The sequence below is a fragment of the Clytia hemisphaerica genome, unplaced genomic scaffold (genome assembly GCF_902728285.1).
Source record: "Clytia hemisphaerica strain Z4C2 unplaced genomic scaffold, Clytia hemisphaerica genome assembly, whole genome shotgun sequence".
In the NCBI taxonomy this organism is placed as follows: Eukaryota; Metazoa; Cnidaria; class Hydrozoa; order Leptothecata; family Clytiidae; genus Clytia; species Clytia hemisphaerica.
The window spans coordinates 552,305-569,791 of record NW_027104472.1 but is presented as its reverse complement, the minus strand read 5'-3'; the positions used below and the strand labels follow the sequence as shown (position 1 = coordinate 569,791).

The window sequence follows — 17,487 nt, the reverse complement described above, 5'->3', positions numbered from 1 at the left end:
TCCTTAAAATTCTCTTTACGGAAATACCCCGGTTTTAGCCAGTAGTGGCACTTTTAAACTAGATAAAAGTTGTATGAAATTTGCCACTACTGGCAAAAACCGGGGTCTTTCCGTAGAAAACATTACGTCATGAATATCATGAATAGAGACTTCGTTTTGAAAGCGAGGCTGATAATTTTTATTCACCGCCTCTTACAAACGTTTAGTGATCTGACGCCAAACTCGAACCAAGCTCCTAAGTTCGCTGTTTTATGATTCTAATACCCTTGTGATAACGTCCATCAGTAAAATCAAAAAAGAGGTGTAAGTGGCTTTGGGTACGAAATTGTTGTGACGTTACGTTAAATTTTGTAAAGACTCAAGCCCCCAAGACCATGTTCATACGCCCTACGTGTTCTGTTTTGCTCCGAAACCAAATGAAGCCATTCTATTGGTTAGAAGTGACGTAAAACTTGTAACCAATAGAATGACTTTATTTAGTTTCGGAGCGTAACGGAACCATAGAGTGTGAACATGGTCTAAAAGGATTTTAAGCTGATATTGAATAATGCGTGTTGGTACTTTTCACGGAGTTGATTATGCCAGAACTTCTCACATACTTTTCCAAGCCAGGCTTTTTGAATTTTAAAATATTAGGCTTTCTAGAATAAATTTCTTGGTCCCAAAAAGCTTTGTAAATAATTATTTCACAGTTTTTTTAATTTTAATTTATGGCTTTATGATTTAATTTCTTTCCAATATATTAAATACCAATGAGATTGTAGACATCTCTATAGAAATAGTCCATTTTCTATTGATCAGATTCCTAATCTTTCGGTTTGGTTTGGATTGCGAAAAGGCTACCTAAGCACCGTTTCATTCCTCCATTAGGCCCAAGGCACGAACCCAAGGTCTAAAACCCTGTTTGTTTTATAAGAGGTGTTTTTTTCATTTCATCATCATAGATTCTTAACCTTTTACGGGATAATCATCCTATAATATTCTTTCGGTATTCTTAGGTTAGGATCACAGGTCAGTCTATTTCTAGCTTGTAAGTAATACACACCTAAACAAAAATACGACTTTTTTGTTGGTAGTAATAAGCACAACTGGGGCGTAATTAGCAATTTTACAGGTAAAAATGCTCTAAAACTGTGGCATTTTTAGTTCAGTTTATGATGGTGGCATTTATACCATTTGCTTTTTTTTTTATAAAAACCCAATATTGTCAGACAGCAAAGCGATTACGGTGCGATAAAATATGCAAATATAACAATGATGATCGCACAAAAATCATGCTGATCAATATCGCGCGAGTTGCGCTCTGCGGGCCACCCCCTCAAAAAACGCGGGAATTTAGTGGGCGTGAAAATTCAATTAGTTTGGCGGGATCATTTAAACGCCCGTTTTTGCTTGAATAATTATGAAAGATTTCCTTAATTTGTATTAATTCACAAACAAATTACTTGTGTGTTTGTTAATGCCAAAAATTAGGATTAATTTGGAAAAGATAAACCCCTTTTTAGACCAAAAAAACGCGCTAAACACCTGCAATAAAATAAAATCCGGCCGTCTTGGGCGGTCGTTGTAGAGATGTATTTTGAAATACGCATGCGCATACATGATGCGTCTTGAAAGCTCAACCAAAACATTTACGAGCTTTGTGGTACTGTGCTTGGGATGTAGCTATTGGTTTGGAAAACATACTGAAAGTAATTAAAAGTTTTGATTTGATCTGGAAATTTTTGTTGGTAGAGTGGGTCATATGTTGTAATGGCTACAGGAGAAGATAAACAACCAATTCCAGAGAGAATCTCAAAAAGTTAGTGAGCTACTATTTTCAAACATGGCCTCACCTTACGCCCATTATTTTGCCTGCTCCCCTCGCGACCATCATAACTGCTCCTAACATTCGGCATAATAAGTTTATTCCTTGTTTAAATCCTGGATCATTGATTTTTATCCTTTACCTCTTGTTATTGTAATGCTTTTCATAAAATTATGCTGATAAACAATGAATAAAAAACAAAAAAGAAGTTCTTCTATTTGGATAACTCTTCCTCTTCTGCTGCTTTTTGTGTCCTCGCTACATTATGATATTGTTCAATACCCATTAATCCAAGTAAAAGAATTAATTTTTGTATCAGGCTAATTTAAATATTGTCAAAGTCAATACAATTGGATGTAAAATATTCTAAAATTCACAATTTTAACAGTAGCTAGCCAGGTTTGTTAAGTTTGATTACCTGAATATTTGGGAGGGCGTCAGTAGTCTGACACTTTCTAGTCCGACAGTAAAAATTTCCAACCTTAGATTTGACAAATGCATCAGTATTCCAACAACAATTTTGTCCGACAACAAGTCAAAATATATATATATAACGAAATATGAATCGCCGAAGAGGAGGCACATTTTCTTTGTTATAAATCATCTTTACGCAAATTCAATTGGTCTTTTATTTCGAATTATGCCAAAATGCTGCCAAAATGAACTTTTATTAATATTATCTCAGTGAAAAACCCTTATTCAACATTCGACACTCTAAGATCTTTCGTCTTCGGACAAAAGTGACGTTGGAAAAAAAGACTTCCAAATTGTGGATTTATTTTATAGATTCGGACTATTTTACTCGACTAGAAAGTGTCGGACTAGGTGACATGCACCCAAATATTTAAGGCTGCGGTCGCAAATAAAATAACTTGTGTTCATGTGATAATTCTTTTTAATTTTCCGATTCTTTTGAATCAAAAAGTTGCAAAATTGTTGGATTTTTATCCGACTCCATCTTTTGCACCAGACCTGATCAATCAAACTTGTCGACCCAATCGAGCAATCCCACTAATCAAACTCCACCGAACGATTAAAGTTCAAGTAAAAAAATTAATCGAACTCTAAGATTAAAAAAAAAATTAAGTGTTCAATTAGGTTTGATTAATTTTTTTACTCAAACTTAAATTGTTCAATGAGGTTCAATGGGGCTCGACAATTTTGTTTGGTTTGATAAGTTTCAATTGATCGGGTCTGGTTTGCTTCACCTGCAATCTTAACTTGAATTATTGATCGCATGTTACATTATTTTACGGAAGAATTCAATTTCAAAATACATTATATATAGCCACCTTCGTATTATTCCTAACTGTTCCTTACTCTAAAGAAGGGTGTCAGAATTAGAAGAGGGATGTAGATATCGCTACTTTAATTCAAAAGGGGCCTAAGTCCAGGTACCCCCCATTTCAAAAGGGGCCTAAGTCCATTTTTATGAAATTTGAGATCTTTAGTTTTTCTCAATCTCTGGCTCATTTGCTCTTTTTTGATGTATATAACAAGTAGTTTTTGAAGTTAAAACGGTTCATATCTTCATACTGAAGCTCTGATAAAAGTGATGTTTAATTCAAAAGAGGCCTAAGTCCATCATCTTTTTACAATTAAGGGCCTAAGTCCATCATCTTTTTACAATAGAAGGGCCTAAGTCCATCATCTCTTTACAATAAAGGGCCTAAGTCCACCAAAATAAGTTTGTTAAGTTTTAAAGAGGCCTAAGTCCAATTAAATTGCAAATGGGCCTAAGTCCATGCATCCTAAAAAGTTTAATTGAGTTTTTCTTTATCTTACTGAGATTGTCTTTCCTCTTTATCTTAAATCTAGGTGTAAGTGGCTTTATTTTGGTGTGTCCTATGTGCAGGTTTTGAACTTTTAAAGACAGAAATTAACCCTCACACATTTTTCAAAATTCATGTTTAATTCAAAAAAGGCCTAAGTCCACTCTGTAAGATTTACTAAGTTGCACCTAGTACATACAAAAATATCTACTTTCCAAAAGAATGCCTTTTTATTGAAAAAACAAGTTCAAGCTATGGCTTTCAGAAAACATTTACTTCAAAGCTTTACCATCAAAAATGGTTTCAGAATAAAGGAAAAACTTTAATCGAAATTTTCTCAAAATGACCAAAATGGACTTAGGCCCCTTTTGAATTAAGGCTCACAGGACTTAGGCCCCTTTTGAATTAAGGTAGCGATATTATTGACCAACTTACCGTAATATCCAACCCTTTCCTATAACTTTGTGGGAATGTGTTATTATCTCCCTAGTCATAAAAACAGAGATGCCGCATTTCAAAAAAGAAGGGCCTTATCGTGAAATCCAAGGAGCGCTGGGTGACAGACCTTCTGCAAACACTTTCCTGGACATCCAGACCATAAACTATTTTTTGGTCTAGTTTGTTATATTTTTGTCTAAACAAATCTGAGGATGCAAAAAAATTATTGGTCAATATATGAGTCCACTCGCTTATCAATATTTTCCCAGGTTTTTAAATACGCCCATCCGCCACATAGTGCCCAAATAATTTATGCAAATTCCCAGGTCATCAAAACAAATTTTTGTGCAGAATGAAGAGCATCAAAACATTGCAATAAACAAAGTGGCTGTTTGCTGGGTGGTTGTTGGTACGTGGCTGGCTTTTTGTTGTTGTTTTAGGCAGTTTTGACAGTCTTTAGAGGTTTTGATTGATGTTTAATGTTAAGTTGAATATGTGCATATTTTACTTGTCTGCCCGGGTTCTAGGTATTTTTCAAGAACATTTGAACAGCATACCGTCAACTGTTCTAATTTGGGACGATTGGTCGAAACATGGGACTGTTGTGTTGATATCTGGCCTGTATTTTCACTTACTGTTAAATCTCTTTGACGAAAAATTTGTTTTGATAACTCCACCAAGTTTATCAATCATACTTTCTGTCATAACATGTCACGATAACTTTCACTGATAGTGTGCCCTTTTTAACTTGACCGGATGCCGATTGGAGAATTAGAGAATGCCCGCCGCCTAACCACCTATCGTCTGATGGCATTAACAAATAACGAATGTGTAACTTGCCGCGCTAGTGACATCAAACGCTAAATCGTTTTGCCACTAATATGGTCTTCTTTAAGTTCCAGACATTTGCATGTGTTCTACTACGGATTTTTTTCCATATTTTGATTTAAAAGCCTACCCAGTGCGAAAGAGAAAGCGTGTATTTTTTGATACGCCGTTCACAAACTCAAATCAAATGACTTGGGAGGTTTGTTGAAATAAAAGCCGACTTCAGCTCAAGTTACGTCAGCTTTCAGGTCGGCTGGATTCACAGGGCTGATGACATCGCAAAAAAGAAAAGAGTTCCATTCATTACACCCTGTCATGAATGAGATAGAATTTTCACAGCAAATAAATTGGAAAAATTTGCAAAATTTCAGTTATAGAATCTTCAAATATTAATGAAAAACTTATGAAACTCTGATGCCTCTTCCGCAAAATTAGGTGAAATTCATGAAAATCCATTTTAACAATTGACCTAATTTCAATGATCAATTATCAATTATGCTGACTGACTGAGAGCGATGGTAAAACAGCACTTTTATTATTCTCCATGTTCCGGGTCAGAACTGCAGGTTTTTTTCCAACTCGGTTCAGGCACTCCGCCTTCCTCAAAAGAACAAACACACAAACTTGCTGTTACAGAGCCGCCTACACACAACAAAATAAAGTTAACTTCCCACAAAGACAAACCTAACTTGTTGCCAATGATATGCTCTTTTTATTAGTAAAGTTAACTCTTTTTTTCTAACCTCTATAATTTGGAATCCCTCATTTGAAAACATTGCTCCCTAAGCTTAAAACAAGTGTAAAATACTTTCTGTAATTCAAATCTTTCTCCAATTTGAAGAAGTCTTAGTTAGAAAATGGAATTAGAGAGAGGCAACTGTAGGTGTAACCAAACAGCCTTCTTTTTCTGGCAAACAATCAACATTTTGCATGATTTGACCTTGTGCTGCATGCAACTATGTATACACCCAAAAACGAAGCCTTCTCTAATGCAATGCCACCAACAGATTTTTGTACTAAATTTCTTTGAGAGATTTCAACATAAAGAGCATCCTAGTATGGTCTTCTCTGGACAAATTTTGTTTTTTCACGACTTTTGCAACATAAGATTCATTTTTGATTCATTAAAGAAGAAAAGTTTAAATTTCTTCTTTGAAAATGTTGAAAACAATTCTGAAAAATGTTTGAAAAATATCACTAAATTTAGAACCGATGTACAACATTTTCAAATTTTTGTCTGGAGGGTACCATTTTAATAAGCTTCTTCTATGAAAGCTTAATTCAAGTGTAAGCTTAGGCTTGATTTGTATTATTAAAAGCATAATTTTGGAAAAAATTTAAACTACCTCAATGCCATTAATTTTAGCATGCCTTTTAATTTTTTGTGACCTCCTCCTGCGTCACAGTAAGACATTATGGCAAATTTAGGCGGAGATACTGGTCCATATTGGTGGAGCAGTTACTTCAACATTTTTACTCCAATTTTAGCTCGCTGTAGAATGGATCTATACAAATTTCATGGATAGCCAACTCTGAGCAACTTTATGAAAGGAAAAATTCCCAGTTAATATGTTAGCTAGTTTACTATATTTTAAAGTTATAGAAGAAAACTTATGGAGAGTAACAAGGTGTTGTTCTTGTTGTTTTGAATTTGTTGTTTGATTTATTATGTTGTTAAGAACGAAATCAGTGAGTAATTTGAAAGATGCCTGCCTTATTGGTTTGTAGAAAAGTTTTTTAAATACCTTCAATAAATTTTCACAAAGAACAGAAATTTTCACCTTTGAAGGAAGAATAACATTCTTTCGAAAAACTATAAATTATTGTGTTTATCAATAAAACACATCTCTTAATGTTCAGTTCATATAAACCCAATAAAAGAAATTTGTTATGTTATCATATTCTTTAATTTACACATAGATTAATGTATAGATTCTAACAATTTTTAAAATGAAGAATTTTCCACTGAAAAAATTCTTTTCCTAATGATGATTTTGGTCTCAAGGGAAAACTGCTGGTATCATTTCCAAGGAGTGTGTAATGAGATTGACATATAGACAAGCCAGCATTATTATTTTTAAGTGGAAACATGTATGTAAAATGGCTAAGAATGTTATCTTTCAATATCAAAATTTTGTCAAAATTCCCTCTGTTATCAGTTTTTTGTTCTTAAAGCAAATATCTACTCTATTCAGATGATTTGATTTTTTTTATTTGTAATTTAATTACTAAAAATTCATCGTTTTTTCTCTATTTTACTCTGTTTTTGTTCATGTCCACACTAAATTGTCTTCCTCTTGTTTTGCAATTTAGTGGGTCCAATGTAGATATCAATATCTTCCTTAATTCTTTGTAACAGTCAGTTCATCAGGTCAGTTCAATAAGGTTCAACCTTAAAATTAATATCCTGTAAGATTCGTAATTTTACAGTGACATCATTTTCTTTGAGATTAGCCACATTTTATAAATGAATGCTCAATGTCTTTACATGCCAAAAAAGGCCAACAGAAACAGACAGAAAATAATTTTCCAAGAAACTTATAATTTGAAATTGAAACTTTAATAACGAGAAAGATCTTGTCAATCATCTATCAATGTTTTAACCACTCCATTTCTTTCAATAAAGTTCTCAACTTCAGTTGAGCTACAATCTGACAATGTCTGTGTGTCTGTGTGTGTGTGTGTCTGTGTGTCTGTCTGTCTGTCACAAAAACTTTAGGGCAGCCTGGAGACTTCAAAAATACTTGGATTTGGCTGAAATTTGGCACACTTGTTCCTTGGGTGAATATCTGGGGGTGTTTTTTTCATTTTTCAAAATTTTTGATTTTTGGGGCCTGGGGACGAGTTTTCGCCAAAACGAGGCTAAAACTTTGGGGCAGCCTGGAGACTTCAAAAATTGTTCGATTTGGCTGAAATCTGGCACACTTGTTCCTTGGGTGAATATCTGGGGTGTTTTTTTTCATTTTTCAAAAATTTTGATTTTTGGGGCCTGGGGACGAGTTTTTCGCCAAAACGAGGCTAAAATTTTGGGGCAGCCCGGAGACTTCAAAAATTGTTCGATCTGGCTGAAATTTTGCACACTTGTTCCTTGGGTGAATATCTGGGGGTGTTTTTTTCATTTTTTGAAAATTTTGATTTTTGGGGTCTGGGGACGAGTTTTTCGCCAAAACGAGGCTAAAACTTTGAAGCAGCCTACAGCCCTCCAAAATGGTCGGATTTGGTTGAAATTTGGCACACTTGTTCATTGGGTAAATATCTGGGGGTCTACAATTGGGCCTATGAATAATTTGAAGCCACTGAAGTTGAGCCCAGTGCGTTGCGCACGTTCGACTATTTTGCAAATGATTCAGTATGTTTGTCCTTGATTCCTGGAACAGTTTATTTATAAGTGACTTCATTCACCTGTCCTTTGATGTTTGATGCCCAGAAGGTTTTACATCTTCGTTTGTTCTTTATTAATATTTCATAAATCTTCAGGTGCCTAGTAGCTATCTGAAAATGTAATGAAAACCATATCGACCATAAAACCATTGAGGTTTTTAAGCTTTACACCTGGTTAATTTTAAGCCCCTCCTTTTAATTAGACTTTAGCTAGATTAATGATTTTTTTCAATTTTATTCATCTTCAGATGTCCCGATGCCACCTACCCACAGACTGACTGTAAAAGAAGTTTTCGACTCAGATTCCAAACCAAGGATAGATGTTCTCAAAGCACATTTCATTTTGGAAGGACGTGTGGATAAAGAAGTCGCTCTAAAACTGATAGAAAATGGAGCCAATATTTTACGACAAGAAAACACAATGTTGGACATTGATGCACCAATCACAGGTTTCTGTTTGTTTTTTTGTAGAATTGTTTCTTCAGTGTCATTTATGCTTTGTTTGCAGGATATCTAGAAGACATCAATATGTCCTTTAATGTCATATGCAGTAAAAATCTAGGATAAGATCGGCTTATAAAGGCATAATGAGGCAAAATTTTTCCTTAGAACAGAACAGAATCTAATATAATTGAAAGGACATAAAAAATCTTTCTAAGGGTCATTTGATATCTAATTTTTAACATGTTAACATCCCTATGTTAAATATGCGTGATTGCTTTGAATTTTTAAATTCTGTGATGTTGTTATTAAAAACCTCAAAGAATAGTAAACGTTTTTATTGTGTAAAAAAGTACAACATTTGTATCATTTGTTTGTAGCGCTTTGTGGCTCTCATTTACAAGAACAAAGAATTTAGGTTTTAAGATACATTAGATCAACAGATAAGAGCTGTCTAGCCATTGATGGAGTGATTTTTGTTTTGTTTTTATTTCTAATCTTGATTAATCCTTTTTATGAGATATTGATCAACAAAGTATGTATAATGTTTGATTTTCTATTTCAAAATGTATGTCTTAGGTATTACTATGTTAGCTTATTAAACATAGGTGGTTTTTTTATTGGTAGCTCAAGTTTCATTGAACGAAATTAGAAAATTTTAAGTGTCTTCCTTGTTTAACATAGCGATACTGCTTTCTCTGATTGATTTGACGTTAAGTAGGAGATTAAGATATATCATACACTAGAGTGGAAATAGGATACTTCTCTTGCTACAAAATATCCGTTGTTTTATTTACTTTTATTGTGCTAATTGATTTAAATGAACTTTTATTCAAATTAAAATACAAAGTTAACGTCGAGAAATAGAGCCCTTTATACAACGTTAAGATTACTTTTGAGTAAAATGAGTTCTCTATAATAATATACCTCGATTTTCCTTTTAAGTGTGTGGAGATATACATGGTCAATTTTATGATCTTATGAAACTATTTGAAGTTGGAGGAAGTCCGGCAACGACGCGATACCTTTTCCTTGGGGATTATGTCGATAGAGGATATTTCTCGATAGAGGTACGTATGGAACAGCTAGCAACAAAGTTTAACACTCTTAAAACCGAAGATTGGAAATTTCCTAGAAAAAGGGATCACTTTGCAAGAAGGGTTGATATGAAGCCTTCTTTTTCGTCAAGAGTCAGATATTTCGTACTTTCCCTTAGGAGGAAGAGTGGTTTTTTTGATTTTGCAGGATTTTTAGGGATTTTCTAAATGATCTTCTACCAAGCGTTTGTACGCATTTAAAGCTACGCTAAGAGTAGGAAAGTTGGTATATTTTATTCCTCTAGCATTTAGATTGTGTGTGAGTATTCTTTTTTCCTTTCAGTGTGTTCTATATCTATGGGCGTTGAAAATTTTGTATCAAAAAACGTTGTTTCTGCTGCGTGGAAATCATGAATGTAGACATCTGACAGAATATTTCACTTTTAAAACTGAATGTAAGTTTACTTCTCTTTCTTGTCATGCCGTTAATACCAATTCATTTCACTATTTAAAGTATGCAGAGCAACATACATGTGAGGCAAAGCTGGGTGTCCTAGGTGCTTTTTTTTTAAGGATAAAATCGGGGAGATGGTATTCAAGGGGTGTTTTGGTTTTTCATTTCTTACATTTTTCAATATTGAATTGTTTTTGGCAGGACTAGTTGACAGTTGCACGCTGTCTTGTTTAAATGTTTACTATTCAAAACTGCAAGAGATATCTATATTATTCTATATTATTTTTTCTGTTTATAAAATCACAATCTACACCTTGTTTGTAATAAGTCGAAACTGGAAACCGTTAAATTAATAAAAATACTTCTAAATAGGTTGTCAGCCTCATTTCTTCAACGTTAGGAATAAACACGAATCGTAGCTGTATTATTTCAGAAAGCTCCCTTCCTTAGGCCATTCCATGTTCGAAAGGAATTTATCGTGGATAATCAGGACCACCGCGCTCTGATAACGACTTTCCGTTAATTTGAAATTTTTGCTTAAATATCAATTATGAAAAATTCAAAATATAAAGGGAACTGAAAATGAGAAACCCTAAAAACAGGAATTTTCTCAAATTTTTCCTGTAGAATGTTGTTACGTTAGTATCGATCTAGTTACCTTTTCCCTTTTCAGGTAAAATGAAATATTCTGAAGAGATTTACGATGCATGTATGGACGCGTTCGATTGTTTACCATTGGCTGCCGTCATGAACCAACAATTCTTATGCGTACATGGTGGTCTTTCCCCTGAAATCCACACCTTAGATGATATACGAAAAATCGACAGGTTCCGCGAGCCACCGGCATTCGGACCTATGTGCGATATGTTATGGTCGGATCCGCTGGAAGATTACGGCAACGAGAAATCGGCAGAACATTTTACACATAATAGCGTTAGAGGGTGTTCCTATTTTTACAGGTACGTATAATCTCGAAGCGAGATTTGTTATTTTTTTTGGCTATTATATTGACCATGGGGAAAATGAACTGGGACCCTAGAGCAGTGTTCTAAGTTTTTCCGTATCCGACTGCTTTCAGCGAGATACAAAAAAGAGGCTTTTACATCTCCATATTCGGCAAATTTCTGCAAAATCGGAAGAATCTTCCCTAATTCGTTGTTTAAAGTCCATTTCCGTCTGAGAGAAAAGTACTTGACCTTGTGCACTGCTAGAGGCAAAGAAGAGATGAAAATAAACATTAGAAATACACATTAACGGTTACTTCCTTCAGACATGAAATTGGTTTTTACTAGCTACTGTTTTCCTTTTTCCATAGTTATCAAGCATCGTGTGATTTCCTACAACGAAACAATTTACTATCCATCATTCGTGCTCATGAAGCTCAAGACGCAGGGTATCCCATTTATTTTCATTATTAATTCAAACTCGCTTGACAGTAATTGCTTTCACAATGTAGTAAGTGTTCTCTATGAAATCCTGTCTCGCTTCCGTTATTCCTACTACCCAGCAGTTGCAGACTATAATGCTCTCTTCAAACTACAACTGTCGACTGTTTATAAATAGTTTACAAGGGCCTCAGAGAACCTCGCGATATTGCTTTTGGAAAGATAACTTAACCAATAAATGATGCGAAATCTATTTTTGTTGTTTTCATTTTCACGATTCTTGAAAGTCCCCTGAAAGAAAAAAAACAATAGAAGGCCGATATTTGACTACTGGGCTATATATTATCTAAATAATAGTCACAAATTAGTGATTCTTTTAAACCTTTTATATTCTATTCAGGTATCGAATGTATAGAAAAAGTCAGACGACAGGATTCCCGTCACTTATCACTATCTTTTCCGCCCCTAACTATCTAGATGTATATAACAATAAAGGTATGTCTTGATTTCCTCTAAACCATACTCTCGTCCACAGGCTCTTATGACCAATGTTTTTTTAACGAATACTTCTTCATCTAAAGGTCGACCTATTCTATGTAAAAGATTTCCATGTTTGCGTAAGTTTTGAGTATCTAGACGTAGCCGTGTCGTGATCTATGTAATCGTAAAAGTATTTAACTTTATCTGATTGACCCTACGCACTTTGCATGCCTTGACTTATACTACTCTCTCAGAGTTTGAGTTGACATGGCAGGTCAATCTTTGTCTTTCCTATAGAAAATACCTCCTATGCCAGGTGACGCGAGTCTTATCAACATCTTAGGCCAGGCGAGAAAGATCTCTTTTTTCTCTTTCTTCCCTCTGTCCACGTTCTCCGAGTCTTTTAAATTGTACATATGGTTTTCTACATTTTGTTCTTCACGTATTTTCTATCATAGCCGCTGTATTAAAATATGAAAATAACGTTATGAATATTCGACAATTCAATTGCACACCGCATCCCTATTGGCTACCGAACTTCATGGATGTCTTCACCTGGTCAATTCCTTTCGTCGGCGAAAAAGGTTTGGGTTGTTTACATTTCCCCTTTTTAAAATTAACAACATCCCCTTTTCATAGACATAGTAGGATTTTTTCAGCTAGTCGGGGCGAAAATAGAAGATTGAAACTCGTTTTTAATGACTGGGGATTTAAATTCTATTATTTTTAAGTTAGAAAATCCAGTGTGGATGGAGAAATAGCACAATATTTTGCAGTGAGGATTTGTTTGTTATGGTTATGCTCAGCGGGAATTAAAGTTGGAGCATGATTTTCCACTTAGGACGATTTTTGCCACTTTTGGCAGTGGGCTCCACCGGGTCTGTGAGAAGGGGGTCATGCGAGAACAAGAAACTATTAGTGGAACCTTTCCAGTTGGAACCTTTTGAAATTTGTTCAACATGTGTATTATATTTTGAGGTTCTATTCAAATTCACCTGAATACCAGCGAATAATGTAAGCATTTTCGCTGTAAAATACTATACGGTGTTGACCCTAAGAAGATGTATTCTATAATGTGAGAGCAAAACTTTTCGAAGTACCGGGCACTCGAGAGATTGTCAAAACATTAGTTAGTTCTGCATTATGTGATGTTTGTTATTTGTTTCCATAGTAACGGAAATGCTGGTGAACGTCTTGAATATTTGTACGGACGACGAACTAGATGAACCGGTTGACGAACAAGACGAATCTGCAAAACGTAAAGAAGTCATTCGAAACAAAATCCGTGCTATCGGAAAGATGGCTCGTGTATTTACTGTCCTGAGGTAGGTTCACTCAGAATTGGGTGAAAACTGGGCGCTATAGTTTAGCTCTCTGAATAGTGTTTTAGTGTTCAGTAATAAAACTGATAATGAAAATTTTTTAGTGAGTTGACCATGGTGCTTGCTTTCTTTAAGTGATGGAAACTCATTTGCAGACGAGAACTTCACATGATTTTCATTGTGAATAATTTGTGATTGTCTTTTCTCAACAAATGTATAGAATCTCTAATACGACATTGGCAGGATTATTAAGAAACTTTGTCAGGAAAAAAGATCATTTTAATGGAGAGTCACGGAGAAATTATCCTTTTCAAGTACGGAAAAGTATTTCAGGAAGCTTTTTAGAACCATGTGTTTATTTGTTCAGTTTTACGCCAATTAAGAGTTTGTTTATATTCATCGTGTAACTTATCTTTTTTTCTCGATAATTTTAGGGAAGAGAGTGAAAGTGTTTTGGAACTGAAAGGTTTGACACCTTCTGGAACATTACCTGTCGGTCTTCTCTCAGGCGGAAGGGATTCTCTGAACTCAGGTAATAATTTTTTTAAACCCTTTTTTCTAGGTTCATTCGAATTAGTTGAAAATCTTGCGTTAATTTAGCATTCGGTTTTTCCTATCCTCGCTCATATAGTGGACAGATTCGTCTTCCGAGACCAAAAATGCTGATTCGAGTTAGCACAAGTTTTAAAAATTAACTTATCCTATTTGTACTTTTAATGAAAGGACATTGGGTAAATGGTCTTGTAGGATCTTTAACCTGCACTTACAACAGAGTAATAATTCATTCATTCTTCTTTTCGCAGCTCTTTCCGATTTATCAATGGACAGTGGTCATAAAAACAAAATCCAGGGCTTTGCTGATGCTAAGACACTTGATCGTGTGAACGAGAGAATGCCGCCACGAAACCCTGAATCTGGTGGTGGGCGTTGAGATACGCCTTTACCATCTTTTTACGCCCATTTGACAATGTAAACACAACAAGCAAAACAAAATCACCACCCATAATCAAAACACTACGTTCCAGTGCCCATTATTTTATCCTTATTGTACAGAGCTCGATGATGACCGAAAAAAAGTTTTTTTTAAAATAGTGGGTGTTCATTTTCACACGTATCAGTACTTCAAAAAAATTACCAAAAAATACAAATGAGAGATAGGAAGGAGAAATTGCTTGGCCACGTGTTTTTGGGTGTTATTCGATTCGACAAATACTGGGTGAAGAGTTCTCTATACTCTGGAAAGTTTCACGGCGCCGAGTAGGGGAATGCTGATGTCAGGAGAATATTGCAAAAAAAAAATCTGAAATCAGTTTTAAAGAACAAATGAATTTGAAAGTCATTTCTTTCAACATGGATAATAACAACAAGGACATCAAAATTATAGATACTTGGTCCTTTGGTCGGTTGGTTGGTTTGTTGGTAGCTATGACTATATATTATTATAAAACATGAATTTTTCATCGTTCATTCACGACATTTATTTTAGTCTACTAATTTTTTTTGCTCGTCTTCGTCTCGAAATTTATTATTATTTAATAAGGTTTCATCAAAATGTAATAAAGTTTAGGTACCTTTAACAACCATTAGATATATGTATAGATATGCCCAAAAAATATAGCAATTAACTGGCCTCGCTCGATTGATTTAATACTTTAATTAGTTTTTAACAATTTAATTCATATTTCACACGTTATCATATACTTCCATAAAACTTCCAACTTTGTATTGAATCCAGTTTAGGTTTTTATGTAGCTCAAATTTCTAAATCTTTTGTGAATAGTATTCCACCGGGAGTAGTTTTTATGAGAAAATTCTTAAGAACAATATCATGAATGGTGAATTCTTTGAAAATTAGGTTTTTTTGCTTGAAAATTTATGTCTTGATTTTCAGACTTAAGGGCTGCTAATAACACTGACTAAAACAACAGGCTATTGTTTGGGTTAGAATCGTTAAATTGTGCTCACCAAATTTGAAGTTTTGATGTTCTACATTATACAACCTCTACTACAGTTTGGAGAGTTAATTGTATAAAATAATTTACGAAAATAATCTTTTTTTCTAGTATGTTTTTTCTCTACCTTCAAGTGTAAAAGTTTAACTATTTATTATGCAATAAAAAGGACTCTCAGAATCAAACGAGTTTATGATTTTAATTTTATCAATTCCATAATTACTTAGTTTTAACTATCATTATCAATGTCTATTTCCTTATCAAGTCAGAAAGTAGTTCCAAAAAATCTTCATTTCATATTGCCTAACTTTACATGTAAAGAATCGATTCTCTCTTCCCTATTTCAAAATTAATGGGATAAACGCTATTTAAAAATGGGATATATCTATCTGCGTCGCTCGTCCAAGTGCTATTCTGTGTCAAAATTTAAATGAAGATTTTCTGTTCGATGCTACCAGTTTGTTTTTATTTTTTCATATTTTTTCTCTTGAATATATTTATTTGTTTAGTTTTAAGTTTTCTTTCTTATTTTTAGTTGTTTTTGCACTTACATTAATTGAGAAGAAATTAACAAAAAGGAATTTAAAGGAAAATTGCCAAACTTTGTATTGTCTTTTTTTTCACCCCTTGACAGTAATTTTAGTCCCCACTTCGGACATCTTTTATTTTTAAGAAGCATAGGAAAAAGTTGTTCCTTCTTTAGATAAGAAAATGGAAGCCCTTTTTCTATCGACAATTTATATTTGCATGAATCCTTACGAGGGGCTTTTCTGATTGACATATTACATAGTTATCATTGGCTGTTGGCATACACATACACTACCGGAGTCTTGCTCCTCTTGTACGACTTCACTTGCAAGCAGTTGTGTATCTTATCCAGAGCCTCTTACACAACATGATGTTATTACTGGCCCGCCGGGGGGATGGGTACAATGAAGTAGAAGCCGAAGGCTAGAAGTCAATGGTTTTTACACAAATGACAGATTGAAATTAAAATTTACCGCTAAATTTCGAAAAAAATATCAATCGTAAACAAAGGAATTGCTAGATTCAATCTGTCGTCAAAAAAATAAGGCGCATTTTTTAAGGCTTCACTTTTTCTTTCCTCAGAAAGGTTAGAGATTCTACTCTAGCCCTTCGGGCTTTAAACTCAATGGATGGGCACTCATATGGTCCCAAATTGAGCCTCCCCCGGATTACTGGTGAATGTTGTAAATAAAGACACGGAATAAACCGAGTTGAAATTATGAAATAACTTGAAATCATAAATATGTCGTTCCTTTATTGACGTTTTTTCTCGTTCTTTCATGGTCTCTTTAGTCAAAGTTTTAAAAAATTTCGCAAATGATAGCCTAAAAGCCATAGGTGAAAATGGCTCTTTTTTGTCACTATAGATAGGAGAATTTTGACTGGTTCCTTCGCTGAAAACGCGATTTCGAAAATTTCGCGAGTCAGCAATCTCACTAGTCTGAATCGCAGACCTCTACAAAACCACAGGTAGTATCGGTCTGTTGATCTACAAACGCTTCCGGTTCGCAAAGGGGCGAGTATTTGATTGACATTGATGGTGCGCGCAAAACCATCGTTTCGAACGTTTTCATGGAATGTTACATTGAAATTGAATCCCAGACCAGAAAACAAAACAGAAAAACATAAAAAAACAATGATGCGCGCATATAGTCCTGTAGATTATTTTTGACTTTTGCTTTTATAATATCTTGTCTGTAAATTTATCAAAACTTTTCCATCAGCTCTTCGGTCGAAGCTCAAAAATAAAAAGAACACAAGTGAAGAAAACAACCAGAAACACTCCAATCTCTCAAAGAATGAAGCTACGTACCTGGAGATACAAAGGCCACACCAGTATTAAAAGGAAATGCCAAGCTGAGAAAAGTTTGGGTTGTACATCAAGGCTGTTGAAGGCAACAACAACAACTCCCTTTTGTAGAATAAGAAGTATTCAGAAATATTCAATATGACCCCCAATGTACTTTATATACATAACTAGAATACCCTTGAAATAATCTGCAACATATCTGTAGAACTACAAAACAATTTCTGGAGCCAAAGTGATCAAAATCCAGTGTGGTAAAAATTTACACTCTGCAAGTCCATTAAAGCATCAAAATGTCGTTTATGAAGCAATTTGTTGGTGCACGAAGATACATAGGCACTTAAATTCAATAAATC

The 17,487-nt window shown here is 34.5% G+C and overlaps 1 protein-coding gene across 1 annotated transcript; it reads left to right on the top strand.

Annotated features, from left to right (window-relative positions):
* The first annotated feature begins 1,600 nt into the window (after positions 1 to 1,600).
* On the top strand, positions 1,601 to 14,427 carry LOC136821363 (protein phosphatase 3 catalytic subunit alpha-like). Its single transcript, XM_067077600.1, has 11 exons — positions 1,601 to 1,801; positions 8,475 to 8,675; positions 9,613 to 9,737; positions 10,048 to 10,159; positions 10,832 to 11,117; positions 11,474 to 11,551; positions 11,944 to 12,038; positions 12,482 to 12,607; positions 13,195 to 13,348; positions 13,780 to 13,877; positions 14,149 to 14,427. Exons 1-11 carry the CDS (start codon positions 1,753 to 1,755, stop codon positions 14,274 to 14,276), a joined length of 1,452 nt encoding a protein of 483 aa, XP_066933701.1. The 5' UTR covers positions 1,601 to 1,752; the 3' UTR covers positions 14,277 to 14,427.
* The last annotated feature ends 3,060 nt before the right edge of the window (positions 14,428 to 17,487 follow it).

Excerpts from the sequence above, each read along its gene's own strand:
- LOC136821363 (XM_067077600.1), top strand. The coding sequence starts at position 1,753 with ATGGCTACAGGAGAAGATAAACAACCAATTCCAGAGAGAATCTCAAAA. Across the intron at positions 9,738-10,047 it reads GAGGATATTTCTCGATAGAG|TGTGTTCTATATCTATGGGC; the intron begins GTACGTATGGAA and ends TTTTCCTTTCAG. Across the intron at positions 12,039-12,481 it reads AGATGTATATAACAATAAAG|CCGCTGTATTAAAATATGAA; the intron begins GTATGTCTTGAT and ends TTTCTATCATAG.